At 39.8% G+C, this 27,390-nt stretch overlaps 2 protein-coding genes across 2 annotated transcripts in view; one reads left to right on the forward strand and one right to left on the reverse strand.

Moving 5' to 3' along the window:
• Positions 1-13,214, forward strand: part of LOC128695994 (uncharacterized) — a 43,809-nt gene extending 30,595 nt beyond the window's left edge. Inside the window, exons 2-4 of the mRNA XM_070092829.1 lie at positions 6,972-7,211; positions 11,888-12,092; positions 12,436-13,214. Coding sequence (XP_069948930.1) covers positions 7,200-7,211; positions 11,888-12,092; positions 12,436-12,800 — 582 coding nt within the window. The 5' untranslated portion in view covers positions 6,972-7,199 and the 3' untranslated portion in view covers positions 12,801-13,214. The remainder of the gene's footprint in view (positions 1-6,971; positions 7,212-11,887; positions 12,093-12,435) is intronic.
• Positions 13,215-24,804: 11,590 nt separating this feature from the next.
• LOC128695952 (uncharacterized) overlaps positions 24,805-27,390 on the reverse strand; it is a 44,132-nt gene continuing 41,546 nt past the window's right edge. Inside the window, exon 3 of the mRNA XM_070092830.1 lies at positions 24,805-26,672. Within this exon, the coding sequence (XP_069948931.1) occupies positions 25,082-26,672 (1,591 nt within the window). The 3' untranslated portion in view covers positions 24,805-25,081. The remainder of the gene's footprint in view (positions 26,673-27,390) is intronic.

Below are 27,390 nucleotides of genomic sequence, written 5' to 3' on the forward strand. Positions count from 1 at the left end.
GGAGGAAGGGCGCTTTTTCTGTAGTAATAATTGCTTCTCGTTGTGTATATTGCGACCGCTGGTAACTACAGGTTATATGAAATTCACAGTAACGTCTGGTATTTCAAGAAAAAGAAACTAATGAAAGTCACTCCACTCCACTAAGTACCATTATAATACTGGTTAGTTGCTACTACAGCACTGTATTCTGCTATTCACTGGTATCACTAGATTATATGCGAGTACACTAGCAGGCCAGGAAGATTATTAAAAACAGCTGACCTGTGGTAAGTTTCTGGCGACTTCTGGCACCTGCCTCTATAGGCTTATCACTTCATTTACAAATTCACCTGTTTTCAAATGACACTTTAGCCTTTATCATCAATATACTAGGGAGCCACTGTAGTATACACTATACACTATGTATACTCAATGCTTTCAGGGAGACTTTCTTTCCTCTGACACAAAGTTCAATTATTATTATTTTTCCACACGGGACAGGCCTATGATTCCCCTCTGGCAGTAAACTCTGTTAGGTAGTGCACACAGTGGAGTCAGAGTGCACATGCTGTGGATCCCATCTCACATTGGTCTTCAGATGCATGATAAAACTGATAAATTGGCTAAGCTGTATGCTTTTCAGTTAGCAGTTTGAGAACAATTATACGAAAAGAACTTCAATTGAACTTTATTGACTTAAGACTTAGGGAGACTGACACAATTCAGTCCATCTATCATCATTCCATCATGCAGGAGGAGCCACATGTCTATGGTGCATCCAACAAAATAAGCAGACTCTTGGATCTCACTGCCGCCCGGCTCCGGCTGTCACTGCTGCCAGGCTTCGGCTGGGTTACAAGTATCTTTGGCAGGTTAATCACCACCACCAGATGTAGACCAAACGAAATGTAAACTTTTCCGGATGGACTATTGTCACACCCTGCGTCATTATGTACTGGAGTGCGATAAAATTAATGAATTTAGAGACAACTCACTCAGAAATGTTCAAGAAATGGCAAGGTATTTTATCCACAGTGGTATATTACAGAACATTCTGGAAAAATACCCTGACTTTGCTCCATGTAAATAAAGCATTACCACGTGTGTGTGTGCGTGTGTGTGCGTGTGCGTGTGTACTCACCTAATTGTGGTTGCAGGGGTCGAGACTCAGCTCCTGGCCCTGTGTGTGTGTCTGTGTATGTGTGCTTGTGTGTGTGTTTGCATGTGTATTTGTGTACTCATATATGTGTAAGTGCTTGTACTCGTGTATGTATACTCGTGTGTGTGTATGTGTACTCACCTATTTGTGTGTGTGTGTGTGTGTGTGTGTGTGTGTGTGTGTGACTCAACAATCAATATTTGCACCAATAACTCATTACAGTTGTGACCGGGTTCGGACGTGTGAATTGCTCATTACTCTATAATGTGTTCATGACCGTAGCCATGTATAAACGTAAGTAAGTAAATTTACTTACAGGATTCTTTACCTTTGTAACTTGTGAGTTCATTACCTTTGTACCTAGTTCAGCTATCAAAACTTTGGAGGCCCAGTCCCTGAACCCATTATGTACCTCTATAATCTGTAAATACCTTTGTAACTTGTCATGATTGTGACCAGATCTACCTGGAGTTCATTACCTCTGTAACTTGCTCAGCTATCAAAACTTTGGGGCCCAGTCCCTGGACCAATTATGTGCCTCTGTAATCTTTTGACTACCACCCACAGGATGGGTATACGGTGCATAATAAAAATATTAAACTAAACTAACACCCAAAATTAGAGAGATTTTGCCGATGAAGTGGCTAGTTCTTTGTGCACCTCATATCAATCCTGTGGAGCGTAGCGCAAGAGCATGTGGATACAGAAAAGTCCTTGGAAATAGGCCCCAAAGGGGCTAGCAGGAGTACATCTGGATTTATATTTACAGTTCATTTATCTGTTACAAGCAAACTTGGGAAATTTGCTTAATATATCTGGTCTCTTATTTTCATTAATAAGATATCTTGACATATCACATAGATTATTATAATGTCTATCTCTATATTCCTCAATAAGTGGACAATTAAGCACATAGTATTCAAGTGCTGAGAATTTCCTTCAGTTTCTAAACCTTGGCCACTACAACATCAGTATGCTTAATACACATACTTATCTACGTTCATGTTATCATGGTGGGATATAGATCTACTCAGGTTTCTAAATGAATTCCTATAACATTCAGTTTCATTATTTGCCTCATAATAATATTCCTAATGCTAGATACGGATACAGCAAAGTTATAGTCTACATTTTCCTTCAGGGTACTTTTCTTACCTGGAGTCTACCTGAAGGGTATTCCAGGGGGGTTAACGCCCCCTCGGCCCAGTCTTTGGCCAGGTTTCCTGGTGGATCAAGACCTGATCAACCAGGCTGTTACTTCTGACCGTATGTAGTCCAACGTACGAACCACAACCCTGCTGATTGAGTACTGACTTCAGGCATTTGTTGAAGTCTCGAGTCCCGGACACTTATTGTGTTTTCTCTAAGTGTACTAATGGCGCCCCTACTCTTCACTGGGGGTATATTGCACCAACTGCCCAGTCTTTTGCTTACTTAGGGAGCGATTTCTTTGTGCAGATTTCGGACCAGTCCTTCTAGGATTGTCCAGGCTAGAGTATCAATTTAATCATGAAGGAGTAACCCAGTGCGTGATGGAATCCATAACAATTGTACATTAACTCATTTTGCCAGGATTTTTAAGCATCTATATCTACCAAGTACATGCTTACTGCTAAATAAAGAGGGGCAATGGATGTAAGGAAACGCCCAGCGTTTGTACTGGCCATGGCCCACGTGGCCCTGCACCTGCTGGAGCAATAAGTAGGTACCTGGGTGAAAGTTAAGACACATGTGCAACATCTGGATATCTTTATTGTAGACGTTTCGCCATCCAGTGGCTTTATCAATACAAATTCGAGGACATAATTGGAAGATAGTTGAACTATATACAAAAGATGAGGTAATCAGTCCCTCAGCCTTGGAGTTAGTGTTCACAGCATCGTGGTGGAGGAGAATCTGGAGCAAAGGCAAGAAGACTAGCGGTTATATAGGCGTCAGTGGATAAGGACGTGTAGCAGACGAGGGCATAGTCACTGGTAGGCGGGATTCCCCAGTGGAAGTAGGTCCTACCCAAAGGGATGGGTTAGTTGCAGCAGCCGTGAAGGTCTTGTAGATGTCCTCTGAACCAAGATTCTATGATGTTGCAGTGTCTGACAAGTATGTTTATGGAGCAACGTGCAATGTGAACACACTGATGTTGTAGTGGCCAGGCTTAGGCTTGGTTACAAGTACTTCTGGCAGTTTAGGAGACGCACAGATGATGATCAAACTAAATGTAAATTATGTGATCAGGCATATGGTCACTGTCTTGAACACTTTGTGCTTAATTGTCCACTTATTGAGATAGACAGTATAATAACATATGTGATTATTATTATTATTATTATTATTATCACACTGGCCGATTCCCAACAAGGCAGGGTGGCCCGAAAAAGAAAAACTTTCACCATCATTCACTCCATCACTGTCTTGCCAGAAGGGTGCTTTACACTACAGTTTTTAAACTGCAACATTAACACCCCTCCTTCAGAGTGCAGGCACTGTACTTCCCATCTCCAGGACTCAAGTCCGGCCTGCCGGTTTCCCTGAACCCCTTCATAAATGTTACTTTGCTCACACTCCAACAGCACGTCAAGTATTAAAAACCATTTGTCTCCATTCACTCCTATCAAACACGCTCACGCACGCCTGCTGGAAGTCCAAGCCCCTCGCACACAAAACCTCCTTTACCCCCTCCCTCCAACCTTTCCTAGGCCGACCCCTACCCCGCCTTCCTTCCACTACAGACTGATACACTCTTGAAGTCACACTGTTTCGCTCCATTCTCTCTACATGTCCGAACCACCTCAACAACCCTTCCTCAGCTCTCTGGACAACAGTTTTGGTAATCCCGCACCTCCTCCTAACTTCCAAACTACGAATTCTCTGCATTATATTCACACCACACATTGCCCTCAGACATGACATCTCCACTGCCTCCAGCCTTCTCCTCGCTGCAACATTCATCACCCATGCTTCACACCCATATAAGAGCGTTGGTAAAACTATACTCTCATACATTCCCCTCTTTGCCTCCAAGGACAAAGTTTTTTGTCTCCACAGACTCCTAAGTGCACCACTCACCCTTTTCCCCTCATCAATTCTATGATTCACCTCATCTTTCATAGACCCATCCGCTGACACGTCCACTCCCAAATATCTGAATACATTCACCTCCTCCATACTCTCTCCCTCCAATCTGATATCCAATCTTTCATCACCTAATCTTTTTGTTATCCTCATAACCTTACTCTTTCCTGTATTCATTTTAATTTTCTTCTTTTGCACACTCTACCAAATTCATCCACCAATCTCTGCAACTTATCTTCAGAATCTCCCAAGAGCACAGTGTCATCAGCAAAGAGCAACTGTGGCAACTCCCACTTTATGTTTGATTCTTTATCTTTTAACTCCATGCCTCTAGCCAAGACCCTCGCATTTACTTCTCTTCCAACCCCATCTATAAATATATTAAACAACCACGGTGACATCACACATCCTTGTCTAAGGCCTACTTTTACTGGGAAATAATTTCCCTCTTTCCTACATACTCTAACTTGAGCCTCACTATCCTCGTAAAAACTCTTCACTGCTTTCAGTAACCTACCTCCTACACCATACACCTGCAACATCTGCCACATTGCCCACATTGAGAAGAAGAAAAACCTATGTGATATGTCAAGATATCTTATTAATGAAAATAAGATACCAGATATGCTAAGCAAATTTCCTAAATTTGCTTGTAACAGATAAGCGAACTGTAGATATAAATCCATATGTACTCCTGTTAACCCTTTTGGAGCCTAGTTCCTAGGCCTTTTGTGTATCCATATGCTTTTACGCTACCGTCCACAAGATGGATATGGGGTGCACAATAAACTAGCCATTTCGGTGGCAAAATATAATCTAATCTGTATGTCGCGGTCTGAGAGAGTGGATCAGAAGACCCCAATAGATAAAATCCACAGTGACTAGCCTAGTAACATCTGCACATAATTGCTTTGGTTCAAGCTTATTCATCTTAAAATCTCGTCGATATTTAACAGGAATGCACTGATATGCTTGACGGAAGTGAATACCATTGCTTCACCATGCAACGTCGTGTTAAAAAGAGTTGGCCAATGCTCGACCTTCCACTGCAGAGCTAGGTAACAGAATGGGGAGAGGAGACTAACACGAGCTTCCTGAGCAGTAGACACACCAAATGCAGCAGCTATATTGGATGAATCAAACCTTAGCTCGTGTGAATTAGCTCATGGAGCTATGCAATATTATAATCAAAACCAAGCGCTAAACCCACTAGGGTCATACAGCGCTGCGACGAAGCTGTACAGCAGTTAAAGTATGAAGATATTTAATGCCAACAGAGCTGCAGAGATTGTCTGGGCAATGATTGCAAACTATATGCCGCCCCAAACGCCTAACATGCGCAGGTGGCATTACCCAGCCAGTACTAAACATAGTAAGCAATACCCGGTAATAATACGCTCAATGCATGGCAGCAGTAACGAAATATTTGCATTAACGTAAGCAAGACAGAGGGCAATGAAGCTCTACAAAATAACAGAATTGCCTACAATACAGGCATCCCACATTACGAACACAGGTTCACTAAGAAAGATCTCTTGTACCTGACCGTAAATTAAGTCTCCAGACAAGGAGCAAATTTCAAAACAAAGGTAAAGGTAAGACCTGGGTAGTTCTGAGTACCCGAATATTTCCTCCACCAATATTTACTATATATAAAATGTGCAATGGAGCAGCAAGAAGTTAACTAGAAAGAGAGCAAAGTGAGATAACTCACTCCAACACTATTTTCACCTCATACTTGACCAGTATGTGTGTGTGTACTCAGCCGGCTGGTGAGTATGAATTGTGCCAGGGCGGTAAACGTAACTTCAATTCGGCTAGAGCCAGCCTCTCACCCCATTAGTTAACGAATAAGTCTGACAGTGAATCAGAGTGGCCGGGGACCATAAGCAACCACTCCCACCTGACTGCCAGTGCGGCTGGTATAGAGGAAAGGTAAAAAAATTGGTCGTGTGATGAACGCCGAATAAACTGAAACTAGACTTAAGAAATCGTAATGACACGATTGCAATCGTGTCATTACGATTTCTTAAGTCATGTTGACGGCAGTGAAGGGACTTGAGCTAGAGTTCGTCACGGCCACGCTAGCTGGAGATTCGTCTGTAAAAACTTGCATTTGTGGTCACAGAGGTGCCTGTGCTAACTTTCCTATGGTGTAGAAATATACCTAGTTGGATGAATCTTATTGTGGCTAGCTGGTCTAGTGGCTAGCGCGACGGGCTGGAGTTTTGAGACTCTATGACCGCGGGTTCAATCCCGGCCGGGGGTATGGTTTAAACTGAAACTAACTCGGCGCATACCGCAGCACTTACCGCAAAGCTCACCAGGGTATAAGTTACAAGTCTATGAGGAGTCTGTGTGTAAGAGTACTATGAAAAGTTTCGATGTAAGAGTACTAAGATGAGTCTGGGTATAGGAGTACTATGAGGAGTCTGGGACTTGGTTGTAATAGTTTTTTTTTTTATTTTAGTTGAAATAGTACTCGAAAAATGTGGACAGTAGTCCTCGAAGTGAGACAAGTACATGTACCATTTTTCTTCTGGGGATCATTAAGCAATAAATCCTACAGTAAAATTTATTATTATTGCTGTTATTATTAGTTGTAGTATTAGTATTATCATATTTTATTGAGAAATATATTAATGTGTTTGATTCGAGTAAGAGGAAAACAGCTCCAATTCCTTGGATGAAGAGCCCTTTACCATCACCGAGGAAATTACCCTCGGAATGCATTAACGTGAATTGCATTGCTGTCTGTCCCCAGGACACGCTTCGCAGGACATCACCAGGTTCACCCATCCTTCCAGCAGCAACCAAAGAGATACAAGCCACACCAAGCAACCACTCAAGCCAGCAAGAGGCCACACTCATCACCAAGCCAGCAAGAGGCCACACTCATCACCAAGCCAGCAAGAGGCCACACTCATCACCAAGCCAGCAAGAGGCCACACTCATCACCAAGCCACCCCTCAAGCCAGCATCCTGCCCAGGCATGAAGGTTATCGTAAGTTACTCTGCCACTCTGGGTATGAACGAACTGAAGGTAATGTGACACCCGACTGAAAGAAAAATTCTACTCTTCTTTTATCTTATTTACTGCTTCTTCTTCTTATTATTATTATTATTATTATTATTATTTCGCACTTACCGAAATTATTTTCTGCTCAGTTATAATCACTTCACTATTGTTCTTAGAATGGTTACAATAGTTGGCTTAATGTAATTAAATAAGTGATACAAATTAAGTTCAGATTCATTACAGTTGTCATTTCATGCTGAATTAACAAGGATTCAAGAATGATGGGTGAGATATGCATCCCATCTCGCATGATAGTCCTCACATTAAGCTGATAGGATGGTCAAAAGAACTTGGTAAACTCCTGTCCAACTAGTACAAGTTAAAAGCGGTCTTCTCCATATGAACAAGATGAAATAAATCATGGAACGGGTGGGGGTTGAACCCGTGGTGTGGAAAATAATTTCTCAAAATTTATGCTGTGTAAATAAACATGATTAATACGTTACTATTGTTCTGTTGACTGCATTTTAAATAAGAGAATCGACAGGGAAGTTCTGCACCTGCGCTGACGAGCAGGGGGGAGTCGCCATTGTTTTTTTGAATGTGGTACAGGCACGCTAATGTAATGTGCTTGATTTTCGTCGCTCTAGGGGTTATATTGGGCTTAAAACCTCTCAAATAGGAACCAAAATTGTTGGATGTGCAGTCCTGCATAATTTGAGCATTAAGCAGTTGGACAGGACAGCTCCAGGAACCTCAGATAAGTCTATGTTGAGATTCTGGCCAGTTTTCTCTATATATTTAGACAGGTTTTTTGAGTATGATACACAATAATCTCCAGACAAATTGGTGAGTGTTATGATTATAAATTCTCCTTCTGTTATATAAATGTGTATATGTAATCATTTATTAATTTTAATATACAGTCCACAAATTTATATTAAATTTTACCAGAATTCCTGGTGATGTACATTTCATTTGTAATTAATATAGGTCTAGAGCAACTTGTGGCGAGATAGATTATGGTATGTATCAAAGGGGGACATTTTTTTGCAACCTAGGTATCCTAAATTCCTACTTGTCTCTGTAACTTTGATAATTATTATTTATCTTTGTTACCATTTACTGGTATGTATCTAATGAGATACATCCAGGTAAATTTAATTTTCCACACGTGGCAAATGAGTCCTAAAGCTCACTGGGTCAGCTGGTTCTAATATATTTCATGCAGCTAGGTGTATTTCCATACATTTTTATACCTAGCTGGATGAATCTTATTAGACGTGCTGGTCAAGTGGTTAACACACTGGCCTGCGAGTTTTAGGATTCACTCGCCATGGGTTCATATATCATCCGTTCCCTGATTTGTTTGCAATCGTGTTATTACGATTTCGTGAACCAAGATAAAATCTATCACCTCTAAGCAAGGAACCATGTACACACACCACCGTCTGACACCGTAGATGAATTCCTTATTGCTCTATGACTCACAGTGATATGGCTCCTTAATACAACTCGTATATTAGTTTTTTCATTGCTCTGGGTTCAACATAAAGGTTTTCTTAGCACTGGCTTGCTCGGTTCTGTTCTATAAAATGTTTTTATTTTTTGTCACTGTCAAGGCTGTATGAGATCCTGTAGGTATTTAGTTTAGTAGCAACAACAAAGATTTTGTTATATACGTCACTGACATCTCAAGACCATATATTCTCAAACAACATTGTTAAATAATATTTCTCTTAGTCTTACTCTCACGAGATATAATGTATATACGAACACGTTTTTAGTCTTTATATAAATATAAAATTTAAATTTCTTATAAATGTTAAATATAAATTTCCTATGATTCCTGCGAATAAACGCATCTAAATAATGGTGAGGGGACCAAAATATGCAATTTAGGTAAGAAAACTTTAACGTTCTCATTACGTGGACACAAACGCAACATCATTCACTTATCTGTAATATTTGGCTTTGCTAAGCAAAATGTCCTTCAAAGCTTTTTGCTTCTAAAACCTTCATATTTTAAACTACCTAACAGAGAAATAAGCAGAATTTTCATTACTTTCCATACTTTTAAGTGTAAAATCTGCCAAAAAACACAAACTTACAATCTCTCTTATACAGTTTGACCAACTGATCATTTTAGTATAAAGTGGTATATCATGTTAATTAAGTTATCCATTCAGAAAGTCAAGCTTTCTTTAAAAGCCTACACGTTATTAAAGAAAGTTTTCTTCTTTCTCGACTCACGATGCCTCGGTGGGAGACGACAGGTTTGTTAAAAAGACGTCACAATAGAGCTAACTCGCTGGAAATATTCTATCAAATCTAATGCAAAAAGTTACTTAGTTAAATCTGTTTTATTTCTATATGTGAATCTGACATTGTCCATTTTGCCAACTTTTGTGTAAATGAATAACTCACTTAAAATAATAAACGAAGTATTATACAATGATTATAAAAGTTAAGCAGATGTTATAGGTACATTAAAGTATGTTATTATAGTATAATACAAGATAATTGAACCTACCATAATCTAAGTCAAGCAATGTGAATACACTTACCTTAAATTTTGGTTGTTGTTTAAGTAGCTTGACGTGAGTGGAGAAGCGTGGTGTGGCTCCACTGGGCGTCAGATGACGTGGATGAAGGACGAATGATGGGCTGTAGAAAGGTGCTGTAGTGAGGGGCTGTAGTGAGGTGCTGTAGTGAGGTGCTGTAGTGAGGGGCTGCAGTGAGGGGCTGTAGTGAGGTGCTGTAGTGAGGGGCTGTAGTGAGGGGCTGTAGTGAGGTGCTGTAGTGAGGGGCTGTAGTGAGGTGCTGTAGTGAGGTGCTGTAGTGAGGGGCTGTAGTGAGGTGCTGTAGTGAGGGGCTGTAGTGAGGTGCTGTAGTGAGGTGCTGTAGTGAGGGGCTGTAGTGAGGTGCTGTAGTGAGGGGCTGTAGTGAGGTGCTGTAGTGAGGGGCTGTAGTGAGGTGCTGTAGTGAGAGGCTGTAGTGAGAGGCTGTAGTGAGGTGCTGTAGTGAGAGGCTGTAGTGAGGTGCTGTAGTGAGGGGCTGTAGTGAGGTGCTGTAGTGAGGGGGCTGGAATTTGCAAATGATCTAAAATACTAAAAAATTAATTGACTACTCTTCAAATTTGCCGGAAACACATTTTCCAGTTCAAAAAATGAGAAAGCAGTGTATTCAACCAAGAACATGTTGATTCTGCCTTACCACGAGAACATTCTTGATACTCCATCTCCACTTAAGAATTTTAATATCATAGTTGTATATAAAAATGTTGATACAGTAAAAAAAGAAATGATTAAGTATGTTAATCGATACTGAGACGACTGGTAGACAATATTTGGGAATATATGAAGAGATACTTCTGAGTACCCCAGACAAGGACATTTAAACGGACATAAAAAGCACTTTCATTTTTCTTTTATTAATTAAAAAGGCTACACAGAATAACAGCAATCCATATGTATAGTAGCCACTGAGAAACATTTTCTCAAGTCACTTGGCCTGTTTTAAGCAGCTAGAAAAAGGTTCTATCTTCTAATTTCATATTCCTTGACTTCTCAAAACCCGGGGGCCCTCTCCTACCCTACATGGGGGGGGGGGAGGAACGGGGATGGTGGTGGTGCGGGTGGCACCGTTGGCTCACATTCTAAGAGAGGCTGTGGCAAGTGTCAAACCTGCACTGTGCTACTCTAAGGAAACTTCGCCTCCCTCCTTTAGTTGTTGCCTGTGTGATTGTTTACATATAATATATATATATATATATATATATATATATATATATATATATATATATATATATATATATATATATATATATATATATATATATATATATTATATATATAGGGAAGTACCATCTCTATGGCTGGACTGGGGACCCTCATCCTCAGAGAAGACAATAAACGTACCTCAGGGAAAACTTAAGGTTCTCCCCGGAACTTTTTGAATATTTTCTTCTCACCAAGGCAGGGCTGCCCATAAAAAGAAAAAATTCATCATTCACTCCAACACTGTCTTGCCAGAGGCATGCCTGCATTACAGTTATAAAAGTGAAACATTAACACCCCTCCTTCAGAGTGCCGGCACTATACTTCCCATCTCCTGGAATCAAGTCCGGCCTGCCAGTTTCCATTCATAAATGTTACCATGCTTACACTCCAACAGCATGTCAATTCCTAAAAACCACTTGTCTCTGTTTGCTCTTAACATGCTCATGCACGATTGCTAGAAGTCCAAGCCCCTCGCACAAAAAACCTCCTTTACCCCTTCCCTACAACATTTCCTAGACCAGAGTCTACCCCGTCTTCCCTCCACTGCAGATTTAAACACTCTCGAAGTTATTCTATTTCTTTCCATCCTCTCTACATACTCCAAACCTTCCAATAACCCTTCCTCAGCCCTCTGGATAATAGTTTTGGTAATCCCGCACCTCCTCCTAATCTCCAAGCTACAGATTCTCTGCATTATATTCACAACACACATTGCCCTCAGATATGATATCTCCACTGCCTCCAGCCTTCTCCTTGTTGCAACATTCACAACCCATGCTTCACACCCATGTAAGAGCATTGGTATAACTATACTCTTATACATTCCCCTCTTTGCTTTCACGGATAACCTATAATAGTTGTGTGTGTGTGTGGTAATAGGTATTGGTGGTGGGGGTAGTTGTATGGTTGGTGCTGGGATCAACAGGATCTCATCCCAGCAACTACCCGAACAGCGAGCTCGAGTTAGAGCCCAGGCGGCGGCTCTGTGGGTGGAGGTTGGCTAACAAGCTGAACAGTGTGTGCAAGGGCGTCTACAACAAACCCCAATATGCAGACAACCTTCTATACTACAGAGGCAGGCGAGGTGAGTCCAGCGGCCCTTGTCCCCTCCAAAAGTGCTCCAGTGTAGAAGAGTAAAATTCCTAATACCTTGCATAAAATAATTAACAACCCACAAACTAGAGAGAAACCTTAGCAGAATTACATATTCATTTTTGGAGAGCTATTATCTCGTGAAATAATAATGCGATATCGAGGACTGCCGAAACGCCTTGTAAGTTTTATCTCAACTTTATGGTTTGTTCAATGTTAAGAATGAAGATTATAATAATTCTCTCTCAACCTGAAAGCAGAATTTTAACATTTTATTTTGCATGCTGGTGTGCTACTCTGCCATGTGCACTAATACAGTCTTGTGTATCCACCAGTTGGCGGGAAGACTGGGTTGCAGCAGCAGCCTGAGGCGTTGAAGGAATTGTTTTCTGACGATGTAATTGTGATGGCGTCGCGGGGTCACTCAACGTCAACACCACCTGTCCTTCCCATTGTCTCCACGGACACTGCTGAACAAGACAACAGGGAACTCGAGGATCTCCTCAACATGCAACTTTCCCAGGATCCTTCTCAGTCTGCATCTCGCGAGAACGAAGACTCTAAGACCCACCTTCCATTCCTTACAAAGATGGAAGCCTTGCAGATGGTGAGGAATCGGCCACGCCCCAAGAGAGGTCTTTCGGCGGAGTGTTGTCAGAAAGTGTGTACCGTTTCAGAGCTAGTCGGATACTGCTACTGATTACACTGGTCAACAATTTTTGAAAAGTTGTATGCTTCTTAAATGAGATTAGTTAATTCTTACGTATTTTCATGTCTGGAATCCATGCTTATTGGCTATAGGTTTAAAGATATGAGACACATAATATTTGATTATTTTATTACAACGTACGATATGTCAGTATGTTTTAAACTCTAATCCGTACCTACTCTCTGCCTTTTTGCTTGACGCTTATAGTGGACTGAAGAATCATCTCTTGCCAATGTCCAGCAATAGTCTGCAAGCATTATTGTGACCCATTTGCCCTGGTACCATTTTTCCATGGTTGAAATATCTTGGTGAAACCTTTCACCATATTCGTCACTAACTGCCCCATCAAGACTTAAAAGAACATGGGATGTAACATGTCACTTAAAATCCACTTTTTGGACTCACATTTAGACTTTTTTCCAGCTGTCTACCTGGAGGGCATAACCCCCGGAGGGCATTCTGGGGAGAATGCCCTCCAGGTAGACAGCTCGCTGGAAAAAAGCCTAAATGCGAGTCCAAAAAGTGGATTTTAAGTGACATGTTACATCCCATGTTCTTGTAAGTCTTGATGAGGTTTTCCATCAATTCTTCATAGTTGCCATCCCTTCTGTTTCCGATAAATCTCTTCGACACTAACTTGAGTGCTACCCAGGCAGCTTTCTCCTCCCCCTGAAGGTCTGATTCAAAGTCACCATCTTTAAGAAGCTCTGAAATCTGAGGACCATTGAAGACTCCCTCTCTTATCGTAGTGTCGTTCAGTGAGGGGAATTTTGATAGTAAATACTTGAATCCCTGACCGGATTTGTCCATAGCTTTCGCAAAGTTTTTCATGAGCCCCAGTTTTGTGTAGTGGTGGTAGTAAAATTTTGTTTGGTTCAGTGAGAGGTGAATGTTGAACATTTTTCACCCCAGGCTCCAATGACTGACGAGGTGGCCAGTCTCTCCTGATGTAGTGGGAACCTCTTGCACGGCTGTCCCATTCACATAGAAAGCAGCAGTACTTAGTGCATCCACCCAGCATGCCCATTACAAGAGCAACAACCTTTAAGTCACCACAGAGCTATCATTGATGTTCATCATATTCCATGCATTGCAACATATGCTTTATATTCTCATTAGTTTCTTTCATATGTGGTGCATAACCCTCAGGAACTGATGGTTTACCATTGCCGTTTTGCAGCAAGACAACTTTCAAGACTCGTTTTTGATGAATTTATGAACAGTCTCCAGTGTGTTTGGCTAAGAAAATCACCTACCTTTCACCTCAAAATATAAACTTTCACAGCACAACCACCTTCTATGACTGCTGGAACAATAATGAAGGCCAGTCAGACTGTGAGTGTGGTAAGAAACACACTGCCACAAGCCTTTTGGAACCTGTTGTCACACGTAGCTGTATATTGAAAAGTAGAGCTAACAAACAATTTTAACCATGATATTTATTATCAGTGATCTAAAATTAGTTGGAAATTGCTACTCTGATCTAGGAATCATTTTGGTTGTTGACCAGTGTTATACTAGGGTAGAGCCTATCATGTATTACTCGCGAATAACAGTAGGAAGATTGAGCCTCCATCAATCCGCATGCTGAATAACCTCGAACAGTAAATACAGTAATGCTACTTAGATTACAAAAATGCAGATTCTCATCAGAAAGATCCCAAAACTGTTTTTATGTTTTCACAAAATAAAGAAAACTTGTTCAGATCACATCCCGACAAGATAAACTTAAGTAATCAGTCCCCGAATAAGATTTTTACACGAAAGGAAAAACATTCATAGAACTTTAAAACATCCCTGAAAAATTGACTCTGTGTAGATTTAGCATCAGATGATCCAAAGATACCAAGAACAGTATAAAAACATCTATGAATAATAAAGAAAGTTATATATGTTCATTGTTTTCCTAACCTTCAGTTTGTTACCTCGATCAAGGAATTTTAATATTTAACGGGGCTGGACTGGTAAGCCAGCGGAAGGCCTCGGTCAGATGACCAAATGTTCTATTGGCAGTTCATCATATGACCAAAACCCGCGTCAGGAAACGCTTGTCCTGCATCCTGACGAATGTTGCCTCACCTCGTGCAATGCATAATACATTTTTGAACTTCCTGAGTGACAGGATCCACAATCATTTACTCGATCTGTCGACAGAACGAATACCGAGAGTAAAACATCTGTGAAAGCTTCCAGTATACGTGGGTAATATTTTGGATCCAGTTATGATGGTGAAACTATTTTTGAAAATTATGATGACAGTTGTGATGGTGATGATGATGATGATAATGTTGGCGATGATGATAACGGTGATGATTGTGTCATAAACCCTCCCCTCAAACATCTCCTTACCAACCTCAACAGAACACATGACCATAACACAAGACACAGATCACTCTTTGATGTTCCTCGTGTCCATCTCACACTATGCAAAAACTCAATGCACATAAAAGGCCCTAAATTCTGGAATTCATTACCTGTGAATATAAAAGAAACACTGTCTGTTTATAAATTCAAGTCTCTTCTCAAAAATCACTTACTCACCCACAACTAAATAAATACTGAATAATTGTATCTCATAAATTGTATCACATATATGTATCTCATTATTGTATCTCATAAATGTCAACCTGTGACCCAATCAAACTTTGTTACTATTTAACTTCATTACCTAACAGAATACTCCATTCTAGTGATTACACAGCAACACAGTAATGACCATATGACCTGTCTTTGTAATACTCATTTGTACTAAATTGTTATCTGTTTTACAATAATTTTTGCACCACTGAATATATCATTGCTTAGTTAATCTTAAGTTAATTTTAAGCCTGCCCGTAATGCTGTGCATTCAAGTGGCTTTGCATGCTGCATTTAACTGTATTCTTTTGTACTTCTCTGTATCATGTTCAAATTAATAAATAACTAAATAAATAAATAAATAAATAATAATAATAGTGGTTATGCTGCAGTTTCTTATCTAGTTTTCGACATTGCTTTCTAATTCTTTAATTCAAATAACAAGAAATAACAAAAGAAAATTTGCTATATAGTAACAAACTTCTTTACGAATGCCAGTGATACTTGAGTCCTGGAGATGGGAAGTAAATTGCCTGCATTCTCAAGGACGGGTGGGCATATTTAGTTTTGAATTGTGGTATCGGCGCTCCTCTGGCAAGACAGTAATGGAGAGAGTGATGGTGAACCAGAAATTGGTCCAGGGGCGATGTAGTGTTGGAAAGGGGAGCTCTGTTTGCAAGAATGATATCAGGTTTGCCTTGGAGATTACAGGTGTTGGAATGAGGACCTAGATGATGCAAGTGTTTGTGGGTTATATATTTGAGTAAATGTATGCTTAGCTGGTTGTTGGTAGAATGGTGAAAGGCCTGGTGTCTAGCATTTATGTCTGCTAAGAGGTAGGTGGGAGTGTTGGTGTGGTTGAAGACTAAAGAAAGGTCGTGTATGTTGAGAGCAGAGTTGGGTGAAAAAGATGAATGGGCCCAGGTGAGTGTGTATTCTAACTGCGAGGAAGTGGTGATGGGTGAATGAAGTGGGAGAAATTCGTGTTTGATATTGGAGTTAAGAAGAATGGCAACTCCATCATGGGGGTCGTAGGGAGACTGTTGTGAGGTGTATCCAGAGTGAACTCGTTGGGATACTTAGAGGTAGGTGCTGTTGAGCAAGACAACATCTGTATTAATATTGGTAGACTAACCTACAATATGTTAAGTAAAAAGTCACAAATGCAAGTAATGTGACATTTTATTGCGGCAACGTTTCGCCCTTCAGGAGCTTTATCAAGCCGTTACAAACAATACACGGACAGAGTGAGGTGTAATACTAGTGGTGTTAATAGTAGTAGTAATAATATTAGTTATAGTAGTAGTAGTAATACAATATGGTAGAACAATTAACTTGCACATGAGTAAAAGGATATGAAGCTATTACTTGGGTAGCATAAAGATAGGTTACACAAAATTTCAGTTGGTGGTTGGATTTAAGGTCTGTTTCAGTGTTCCTCCTCTGTTATGTGCTTGTGTAGTATTAACAGGAGAGACTATGTGATGGCAGGGTTTACTGTTTTTAGGAGGATTCTCGCTAAGACTTCAGAGATAATGGAGCTGCCTTTTTGTTTAATTGTTAGAAACAGCGATTAATGCTGATTCAAGGCACTTGCGTCTGCGGAAATTAGTTACTTTGATCACTAATCGGGCGTCCCTGAATTTCATGAGATGATTGGAGGAATTTCGGTGTAGTACGCAGGCGTTATTCAGTGCATGTAGGAACGATAGTTCCTACATGCATTGTGTTCACTGAGGCATGTTTCGAGGTTCCTTGCTGTTTCACCTACATAAATCATGTCAGCCTCCACAGACTGGTTCATGGTGCTTCGAATTTGTCCTGGTGAGATCCTAAACTGAAGTGTTAGCTTGTGCTAGTAATTTAGAAACGTTCAATGCAACCTGGCTGTTGGGAAGAATTATAACTTTGTAGATGAATGGTTCAGAGAACTGACAAGTTGATAAATTAGACACGTGTGCAGCATTTGGGCATCTTTAATGAGGAAACGTTTCGCTACACAGTGGCTTCATCAGTCCATACAAAGGAGTGTGGTGAAGAACAGGAGGAGTTTGAGGTAATCAGTCCCTCAGCCTTGAGTCGATGTGATCAGTCCATCAATCTTGAAAGGAATACAGCATATGTGCAAAGTAGTGGCTTATGTACTGTAGGCAGGAGAGGTGCAGCATTCGTATGTGGTATTCATCAAATGCGATACCACCTACGTTTGCGAGTTATTACGAGGACGTCGTCCACGTAACGTAACCAAGGGACGCTCGAGGGGATGATGTTGGGGAAGTGTTCAGCCTCTAGGTGTTCCAGGTATAAGTTGGCTAAGACGGCTCTGATGGGGAACCCCATTCCTATGCCATAGGTTTGTTTGTAGAGCCTGTTATTGAAATAAAAGTACAGTAGTTGAAATTAACGCAGAGTTCGATGAGGTCAACAAAATCACAGGGAGATAGAGGAAGATTAAGGTCCTGAGTGATTTTACGTCGTAGAACGTCAGTGGCTTGTGTGGTGGGTACTCAGTGAATTCAAATTCAAAGTTTATTCTCTATAAAGATTACAATGTTGAATTTACAGAATTTGGTTGTTGTGTGGTTTACATGTAGTTAAATAATGATTACAGAGTGTACCACTAGAACGCCTAGCATGGCTAGGCATTTCGGGCAGACTTAGTTTAATTCTTTATTTTAAAATATTACAAATTATGAGGTAAGTTGGTATTATGGCTAAGTGACTAAATACTAGTTTGTGAGTTTAGCAATGTGAATGCTTTTGTTTTGGCACAGTACATAGTTTCAGTATTGGAGTATCATAGGATTCATTATTTTAAGATTGAGATTAATATTTCTGTTTATGGTCAAATGGGTGAGTGAAAGTGTGAACCACCAGGTGGTATTCGTGTAGTTAGTTGATGGGGTGTACCAGGGAGATAAGATGTTTTCTAATGATAGTTTTGAAGGTGATGAATGTGTCTGCAGTTCTAGAGTTCTCAGGTAGGGTGTTCCAGATTTTAGGGCCTTTGACATACATTGAATTTTTGTAAAGGTTTAGTCGGACACGGGGAATGTCGTAGAGATGTTTGTGTCTGGTGTTATGCCTGTGGGTTCTGTCACAACTATCAAGAAAGCGTTTTAGGTCAAGGTTGATATTGGAGTTTAAGGTCCTGTAGATGTAGATTGCACAGTAGTAAGTGTGGATGTACTGAACAGCGAGTAAATTTAGATCTATGAAGAGTGGGGAGGGGGTGTTGCCAGGGATGGGATTTAGTGATTATTCTTACTGCAGCTTTTTGTTGGGTTATTATTGGCTTTAGGTGTGTTGCTGCAGTTGATCCCCAAGCACAAATAGCATAGGTGCGGAATGGATAAATAAGTGAGTGGTATAATGTGAGAAGGGCATTTTGCGGTACGTAGTATCGTATCTTGGAGAGGATCCCAACTGTTTTGGATACTTTTTTGGTTATGTGTTGGATATGGGTGCTGAAATTCAGGTTGTTGTCAAGGTATAGGCCTAAGAATTTGCCCTCATTATGTCTGGTAATTAGAGTGTTGTCGATCTTAATGTTAATTTGTGCATCTCCTGCTCTGCTACCAAACATAATATAGTAGGTTTTGTCAGTGTTAAGCGTAAGTTTATTGGCTGTCATCCAAGTCGATATTTTGATCAGCTCCTCGTTAACAATGGTGTTGAGGGTGGCAAGATTAGGGTGAGAGATGACATAAGTCGTGTCGTCAGCAAAGAGAATGGGTTTCAGGTGTTGGGATACGTTTGGAAGGTCATTGATGTATATGAGGAAGAGCAGGGGACCAAGGACACTTCTCTGCGGAACTCCAGTATCAAGTGGCCGTGTTGTTGATGCTGTGTCTTTAATGGTAACATACTGATACCTATTAGTAAGGTAAGATTTGAAATAAGCAAGCGCATGGCGTCTTATACCGTAATGGTCAAGTTTGTGGAGTAGGATGTCGTGGTCTACTGTGTCAAAAAGCTTTTCTTAGGTCAATAAAAATTCCTAGTGGATATTCCTTATTTTCCAATGCTGTGTAAAGCAGATCTAGCATTTTTATGATTGCATTATTAGTGCTTTTATTTTTCCTGAATCCAAATTGGCAGGGGTTGAATATGTTTTGTGCTGTTATAAATGAATATTGTCTCCTGTGCACGAGTTTCTCAAAGATTTTGGATAGCAATGGTAAGTTTGATATTGGCCTATAGTTGTTTAAGTCTGTAGGGTCACCACCTTTATGTATTGGTGTAACCCTTGCCATCTTGAGTAGTTTCGGGAAGGTGCTAGTTTCTAGTGACTTGTTAAAAAGTAATGAAATAGCATGCGAAAGGATATGGGCTGCTCGCTTGTACAGTAATGGTGGGACATTAGACAGATTCCCTGAGTTGTTTTTAAGTGATTTTATAATCTCGGTGACTTCCGAGGGCTCAGTTGGTGCAAGATAGAAGGAATTTGGGAAATTCCCATGTAGGTAGTCCCCGGCATGGGCACTGGTATGTGGGATTTTATTGGCGAGATTAGATCCTATGGTTGAGAAGAAGTCGTTTATCTTGTTAGCTGTGTCAGTGGGATGTAGTGGTGTTTCATTAGGTTTAGTTAGGACAATATTCTTGTTTTTTTTTCAGTTTGTGGGTCCCTAGAATCTGAGAGTGTGTTTTCCAGGTCTTTTTTATATCTCCTCTAGTGTCTGTGAATCTACTGGAGTAGTATAGTTGTTTGGCTTTCTTTATTACTTTGGTGAGAACTGATGAATAGTGTTTAAGAATATCTTTGTGTATTAAGCCCTGTCTATATTGCTTTTCATATTGGTGTTTGTCAATGGATTTCAGAATGGTGCTGGTTAGCCATGGGCAACCAAGCCGTTTGTTTGTGATCTGTTTCGTTTTTATAGGACAATGTTTGTTGTATAGTCTAAGTAATTTGTTAAGAAAAATGTCTGTCCAGTCATCAGTACCATTGGCCTTGGAGAATTCTGTAGGCCAGTCAACAATCTCTAGGTCAGCTGTGAACTTCCTTACTGAGGCCTCGTCATGGAGTCTAAATGAGACTTTGTTGTATTCAAGTGGTGGTTTACTAATGTTTGTCAGGAGGAAGGTAGGGTAGTGGTCTGTAGTGCTATCTGTGATTATCCTTGATTTAAGGGGGGCTAGTATATTGGTCCATATGTGGTCTATTATGGTTGCACTTGTCTCAGTGAGCCTGGTTGGTTTAGTTATTGTTGGTATGAGAAGTGTGTTGTTCATATTGTTGATGAAATCAGTTACAGGCTGATCATCTAGTAAGCCAAGGTTGATGTTGAAGTCTCCAGCTAAGAGAAGGTGGTGCTTATTCATTTGTCTGTTTGTTATTAGTGACTTTAATTTCTCACTGAAATTTGGGATGTTTGAGTGAGGTATCCGGTAAATGGCACCGATTGTTATAGGTGTCTTAAGGTTTTTACAGTAAAATTAGCAAAAATGTATTCCCCATATTCATCACTAAAGCAAGTGGTGCTAATACAAGATAATTGGTAAGAGTAATAGATTGCAATACCACCCCCAACTTGGTTTGGTCTGCAGCTGTGAATTGCTGTGTATCCTGGTAGAGGGTAGATATCTATTGTGTCCTGCTTAAGCCAGGTCTCAGTAAGAATAATGCAGGAGAAGGGTGTCTTTAGTGATTCAAGGAGTGCCAGGAGGTTATCATAGTGTTTGCTTAAGGACCTGATGTCGTAGTTAAGTACTGATAGACTTTTAGCATTGTTTAGGATAGTGCTGGCTTGTGATGCTGTGTAATAAAGGCAGTTACTTTCCAATAGGTTTTGATTGGGTGTCAGATTATGGAGGTATAGATCAGGGTCAACGTGATCAATCATCTTCTATTTTTAAATTATGGTTATTTATATCCTGAGTTATGTGTTGAGTTCTAGTACTGATATCTGTAGTGGTGGGAAGCTTGGATAAGTATATAGCTAGAGTATTTTGGTCATATAGAGTATAGTCACTACTACACATAATGAAGTTGATGTTGTCTATGTGTTGTGCTGGAATGTGCTGGAAAATACAAATTTAAAATAGAACAAGACTCTCACTTGTAATTGCACTAAGGTCTAATAATGACTTTTGTGGAGTCTATGTTTTGAGCTAGAGTGAGCTATAGTACAACTAGATTTAATCTAATAATATAAAAATACAAATTAAAAATAGCACCAGTAATTGCAATTTGGTCTAATATAATGAATTTGGTATTGACTATAGTACAACTGAGTTTAATCTAATAATATAAAAAAGGCACAAGACTCTCAATTGTAATTGCACTAAGGTCTTATATAAGTTGTTTACAAGAATTAGAGTATAACTAGATTTAAATTGACAGGATAAAATACACAAGTTAAGGTAGCAAAAGAATAATAATAAATAAAAAAAAATAAAAATAAAAATGGCAATGACTTGGTTATAATATGCTAGTAAGATGGTAGACAGGATAGTATAAAAGTTGTAGTTGAAAATACTAGTTTAAAAAAGTATAGAATAAAATGGTCAATAAAAGAAGTTTACAATAAGTTTGATCAATATAGTTTAAAGCAAAATTGGGCAATAATAAGGATTTTAGAATAAAATTGGGCAATTGAGTATTTCTTAAAGTGAGGTAGAATTATTGAGGGCAAGTTATGGCTAGTTTATAATAAAATAAGATGGAACAGTGATGCAGTAAGTTGTAAAAAAAGGAGATAGATTCTGTAGATATTAAACAAATTAAGACTATGAGGTAGAATGGTCGTTGAATACAACAATGACAATCAAAAGTAGTTGGGGTATTAGAATTTTAGGGGGGCACAAATTTATGACAATATAACACTAACTGTGGACTGTGGGTATTATCTGCACTTTACTCTGATTCTGTTAGTCCAGCCTCACTTAGGAATGTTTTAAGGTCATGTTCTGTAGAGATGAAGTATCTCTTCCCAGAGGGCTGTTTCCTAACTGCGATTTTTCCATCCCTCACAAAGCACTGGTGGATTTTTTGGGCATAGCGTAATTTTCTTAGCCGATAAAGAAGGTTTTGTCTTGTTTTGGTAAGGCACTCATTGACGTAAACATCAGTTTTCATAGAAATAGATGTTTTTAGTAGGTTGTTTCTTTGTAGGCTAGTTTGGAATTTTAACAGCACTGTTTTTTTACCTGCTTGGTAGCCCATCAGTTTGCAATCCTTTAGGTCATCACTACGTATGTTAAGGCGATGGTGGTCCTTGATAAGCTGTAGGGTGGTCTCCATGCAGGTCTCTTGGGTGACAGTGGCTGGGAGATGTCCCAAACTACTTAGTTTCTTGTGTCAGAAGAAGAGGTCTCTGATGCAGTTGAGAAGGTCGCTTCAATGCTTAAGATGAGCGGGGCTGATGGTCCCCAGAAGGCAGGAAAGATGTTTGGTAAGAACTACGGCTAGTTTGTGTGGTGCACTGCTTATACCTGATGTGATCGGTCTGAGAGGAATATTATGTTTATGGGTCTTAGGTAAACCATACATATGTGCTGGTGTAGGTGAAAGGAGGAAGCTTCTGTACTTAATACTGAATGTACAGCAATGCATGCAACCATATATGTCTTGTCACTGATTTCATCATTGCTTAGTTAATCTTAAGTTAATTTTAAGCCAGCCCGTAATGTTATGCATATAAGTGGCTTTGGCATGCTGCTCTTACCTGTATTTTTTGTACCTCTGTATGTATGCTCAAATTACTAAATAAATAAATAAATAAATAAATACCCAGCAACCCTAAACCAGCACACATGTAAGGTTTACCTAAGACCCCTAAACATAATATATACCCTCTGTGTCCGTGTATTGTCTGTAACGGATTAATAAAGCTCCTAAAGAGCGAAACGTTGCACACAGTAAAATGTCATATTAGTTGCATTTGTGTCCTCTTACTTAACAAGACAACATCTGATCTCTCTGCCTCAATAAGCTCTGCCAGTGTCTGAGAGGGAAGTATGAACGTGCGTTAAATTTAATCACTTGAATGCTCTTTAATGGGATCATCTCTGCAGAGTTGATGTCAGTGAAGGATTTATGGCGAGGTCTCATGAGGGTGGTACCATCAGAGGAAAGGTATTTGAAGGTAAAGTCCCGGGTCCGCTTCCTGGAGGGAAAGGAAGGGGACAATGGACTGTGAGAGTCCATTGTGCTCTCTGGATTGTCTTTCAAAGATTGGCGCAGGTTTGGGGTTGAATGGTTTTCGTCTAGAGGCGGTAGTGATGGTTCTGGATGAAATGGGTGCAGTGGTGGAGGAGGTATAGGTGAAGGCTGGTGAAGTGGAGGCGGTGGAGATAGTGGATGTGGGGTGAGGGAGGAGAGCTGCAGTGGGTGTGGTTTTAGTTTGGGGAATATTGGTAGAGGGGTGGGGTGGGGTAGAGGAGCTTGAGGGGGATAGGGAGGGGGTGATGGTGGTGGGGGTTGAGGGGAGCCTTTGGAGGTGAAGCATGAGGGAGGGACTGTTGAAGAAGGAAGAATGTTGGCTGATGAGGTTGAGGGTGTGAGTAATATGTCTGGTGAGTTTGAGAGATCGCTATCGCTGAGTACACAGCTGTAACTAAACCATACCACGGGCGGGGATAGAACCCGCAATCAGAGTCAAAACTCCAGACCGTGAGTCATGTTAACGGCTTTGAGGGGACTTGAGCTAGAGTTCGTCACGGCCACGCTAGCTGGAGATTCGTCTATAAAAACTTGCATTTGTGGTCACAGTGGTGCCTATGTTAACCTTCCTATGGTGTAGAAATATACCTAGTTGGACGAATCTTATTGTGGCTAGCTGGTCCGGTGGCTAACGCGACGGTCTGGAGTTTTGAGACTCTCTGATCGCGGGTTCTATCCCCACCCGTGGAATGATTTGTTTGCAATCGTGTCATTACGATTTCGTGAGTCATGTTAACAGCTGTAACTATTTTACAATGTGCTATGTAGTCTAGATTGGTTGTGGGTGGTGAGGTGTTTGGGGTCTGTGTGGTGCTGTGAGATGCTGTGACTATGGTGCTCTTCGCACCTACTCCTAGGTTGAGGGACTGATTACCTCATCTTCTGTACATAGTTCTACTGTCTTCAAGTTATGTCCTGGAATTTGTATTGATAAAGCCACTGGATGGCGAAACGTCTACAATAAAGATACCCAGATGTTGCACATGTGTCTTAATTTCATCGGGTAGGGAAGGGGTTGGAGGATGTTTGGTGAGACGTTATTAGGGATACCGGGGTACTGGGGATTCAGAGGTACTGAGGTTACTAGGGATACCGGGGTACTGAGGTTATTAGAGATACCGGGGTACTTAGGTTACTGGGGATACCGGGGTACTGAGGGTATTGGGGATACCGGGATACTTAGGGTAGTGGGGATACCGGGGTACTAAGACTGCTATCATTCCAAAAAGCATTTTTATTATAAATATTATTATATACAGAAGATTGCGAAAACCAGCACTAGTTTTTTCTTAGTTTACATTTCTTTTGCCACTTTAAGACCTACTAAACTCCGACTCTCTCTCTTGGTCATGTTCTAGAACATTTATAAATATTCTTAGCAGGTTTAGATTAAGTAATAACACTGCAATAATATTTTTTTATGTTTAAGTTGATACGAATGCTATGGAATGCTAGGTTAATTGAAAATTCTTATTTTTCTCACTTACAATAAACTTATAGAGTAACCAAATAAAGATTATTGAAACTAAAGCGAAGTGGGAAACTCAAGCTGATGTTGTCTTGGTGAAATTCTGTGAGTGGTCGTGACGGAGCGTTTTCTGGGGTGTTTTCTAGTGTACCACAACTCTGAGTGTGGCTGGTCGCTGGGCGAGGAGTTCAGGCTTTGTCTGGGATGTCTAGTAGAGTACCATAGCCTAGAGTGTGGCTGGTTGCTGGGCGAATTGCTAGGGCTATATCTGGGGTGTGTTGCAGCATACCACAGCCTTGAATGAGGTTGGTTGTTGAGCGAGGTGCTAAGGCTATATCTGGGGTGTGTTGTAGTGTGCCACAGCCTTGGGTGAGGTTGGTTGCTGTTCGAGGTGCTGGGATTCTGCCTCTGGTTGTAGAAGGCAGAATAATATAACGGATTTTGAGTGACATGATTACTTCTGAAAAGTGGTTGCCAGTGCGGCTGTGAGGTGGGAGGAGTGGTAGGTACTGTTGGAAGACCAAGTTCCTTTACTGAGATGGGTAAATTTTGTTTGAGGTTTCTCGGATGGTCCAGCGACTGACTCACTGGTAGTGTAGCATTGATTTCCGCATAGACGTTGACGCTTTGATGAATCTTATTGAGATCGTCAGGATGAAGTGACACTGAATGAAGAGAGCTAATGGTGACGACTTCATGGTTGCTTCCTTGATATTCACCATAGGAGAGGACGATATTTTGTTGCGTGATATTTTCCATCTGATGGAGTTCTTGCTCACTTTCTTGTGATCCTGAGCTCTGTGAGTAATTCTGAAGCTTAGGAAATGTATCATGCTGTGATGTTGATAACTGGTCTATTCCAGAAGAGTTCAGCTCATCACTAGGAATTTTCTGAATGGATCTGAGGTGATGTTGGCTTAGAGAAGAACCGACAGTAAATCCCGGAAGCAAGAAGAAGCAGAATATTATTGGTGAACTGTGACCTGGAGGCGGCGAGTATCCATCCTCCATAGTTGGTACGTGTTGACTGGAGACATCGGAAGAGGATGAAATACTGCTCTCAGTTTCTTCACACTCTGTAGTGTTGTTTCTCTCACTTGATATGATGTCTTTACTTCCAGAGACAATGCTTACACCTTCACTAATTTCACTTTCAGATATATTATTTTGTTCAAGACTAATTTCACTTCCAGAACTTATGTTACTTCCAGAATTAACGCCACTTCCAATGATTGTGCCATTATCAGAATCAATGCTACTTGCGAGACTAGAGTCACTTCCAAAACTAATTCCATCTACAACAGCAGTGCTGTTTCCAGAACTGAAGTCACTTCCCTGGTTAATTATGTCCCCGAATGTTCCTCCAGCAAGAGTTCCATGATCCACCTGGGGCTGGATCAAGACATCAGTGATGGCAGAATTTTTGCAACAGCGGAACCTCCCGTAGGTGAGACAAGGAGGCAGGTTGCCGTAGTTCAAGATATCGAGGGGAGACGAACCATAGTAGGCAGGACAATGATGCTGCCTCACGCAGGGACACACGGCCTCTGCGTACTCGTAGATCGACGGCAGCGCGTCTCCTGTAGTTGGCTCCGTTAGAAACCCCGCCGTCGAAGTCTTCATCAGCACAGTCACCGTAACCCATAATCTGAAACATTGTAATTCGTTGCGAGTTGTGAAGCAGAGGAGACAATATTTACAGAAACAAGATATATCCTTAATGCGAACTCGTACATCATTCTGGCTTAGTGTCCCCAGTCAACAGTAACATCTGGTTCTTTGGAAGTAATACACAGGATTAAAATAAAAATGTTTTATTAAATGAAATATTTATTACTGTGTTATATATATATATATATATATATATATATATATATATATATATATATATATATATATATATATATATATATAAATATATATATATATATATATATATATATATATATAAATATATATATATATATATATATATATATATATATATATATATATATATATATATATATATAAATATATATATATATATATATATATATATATATATATATATATATATATATATATATATAAATATATATATATATATATATATATATATATATATATATATATATATATATATAAATATATATATATATATATATATATATATATATATATATATATATATATATATATATAAATATATATATATATATATATATATATATATATATATATATATATATATATATATATATATATATATATATATATATATATATATATATATATATATATATATATATATATATATATATATATATATATATATATATATATATATATATATATATATATATATATATATATATATATATATA

The sequence above is a fragment of the Cherax quadricarinatus genome, chromosome 41 (assembly GCF_038502225.1).
Source record: "Cherax quadricarinatus isolate ZL_2023a chromosome 41, ASM3850222v1, whole genome shotgun sequence".
Taxonomy (NCBI): domain Eukaryota; kingdom Metazoa; phylum Arthropoda; class Malacostraca; order Decapoda; family Parastacidae; genus Cherax; species Cherax quadricarinatus.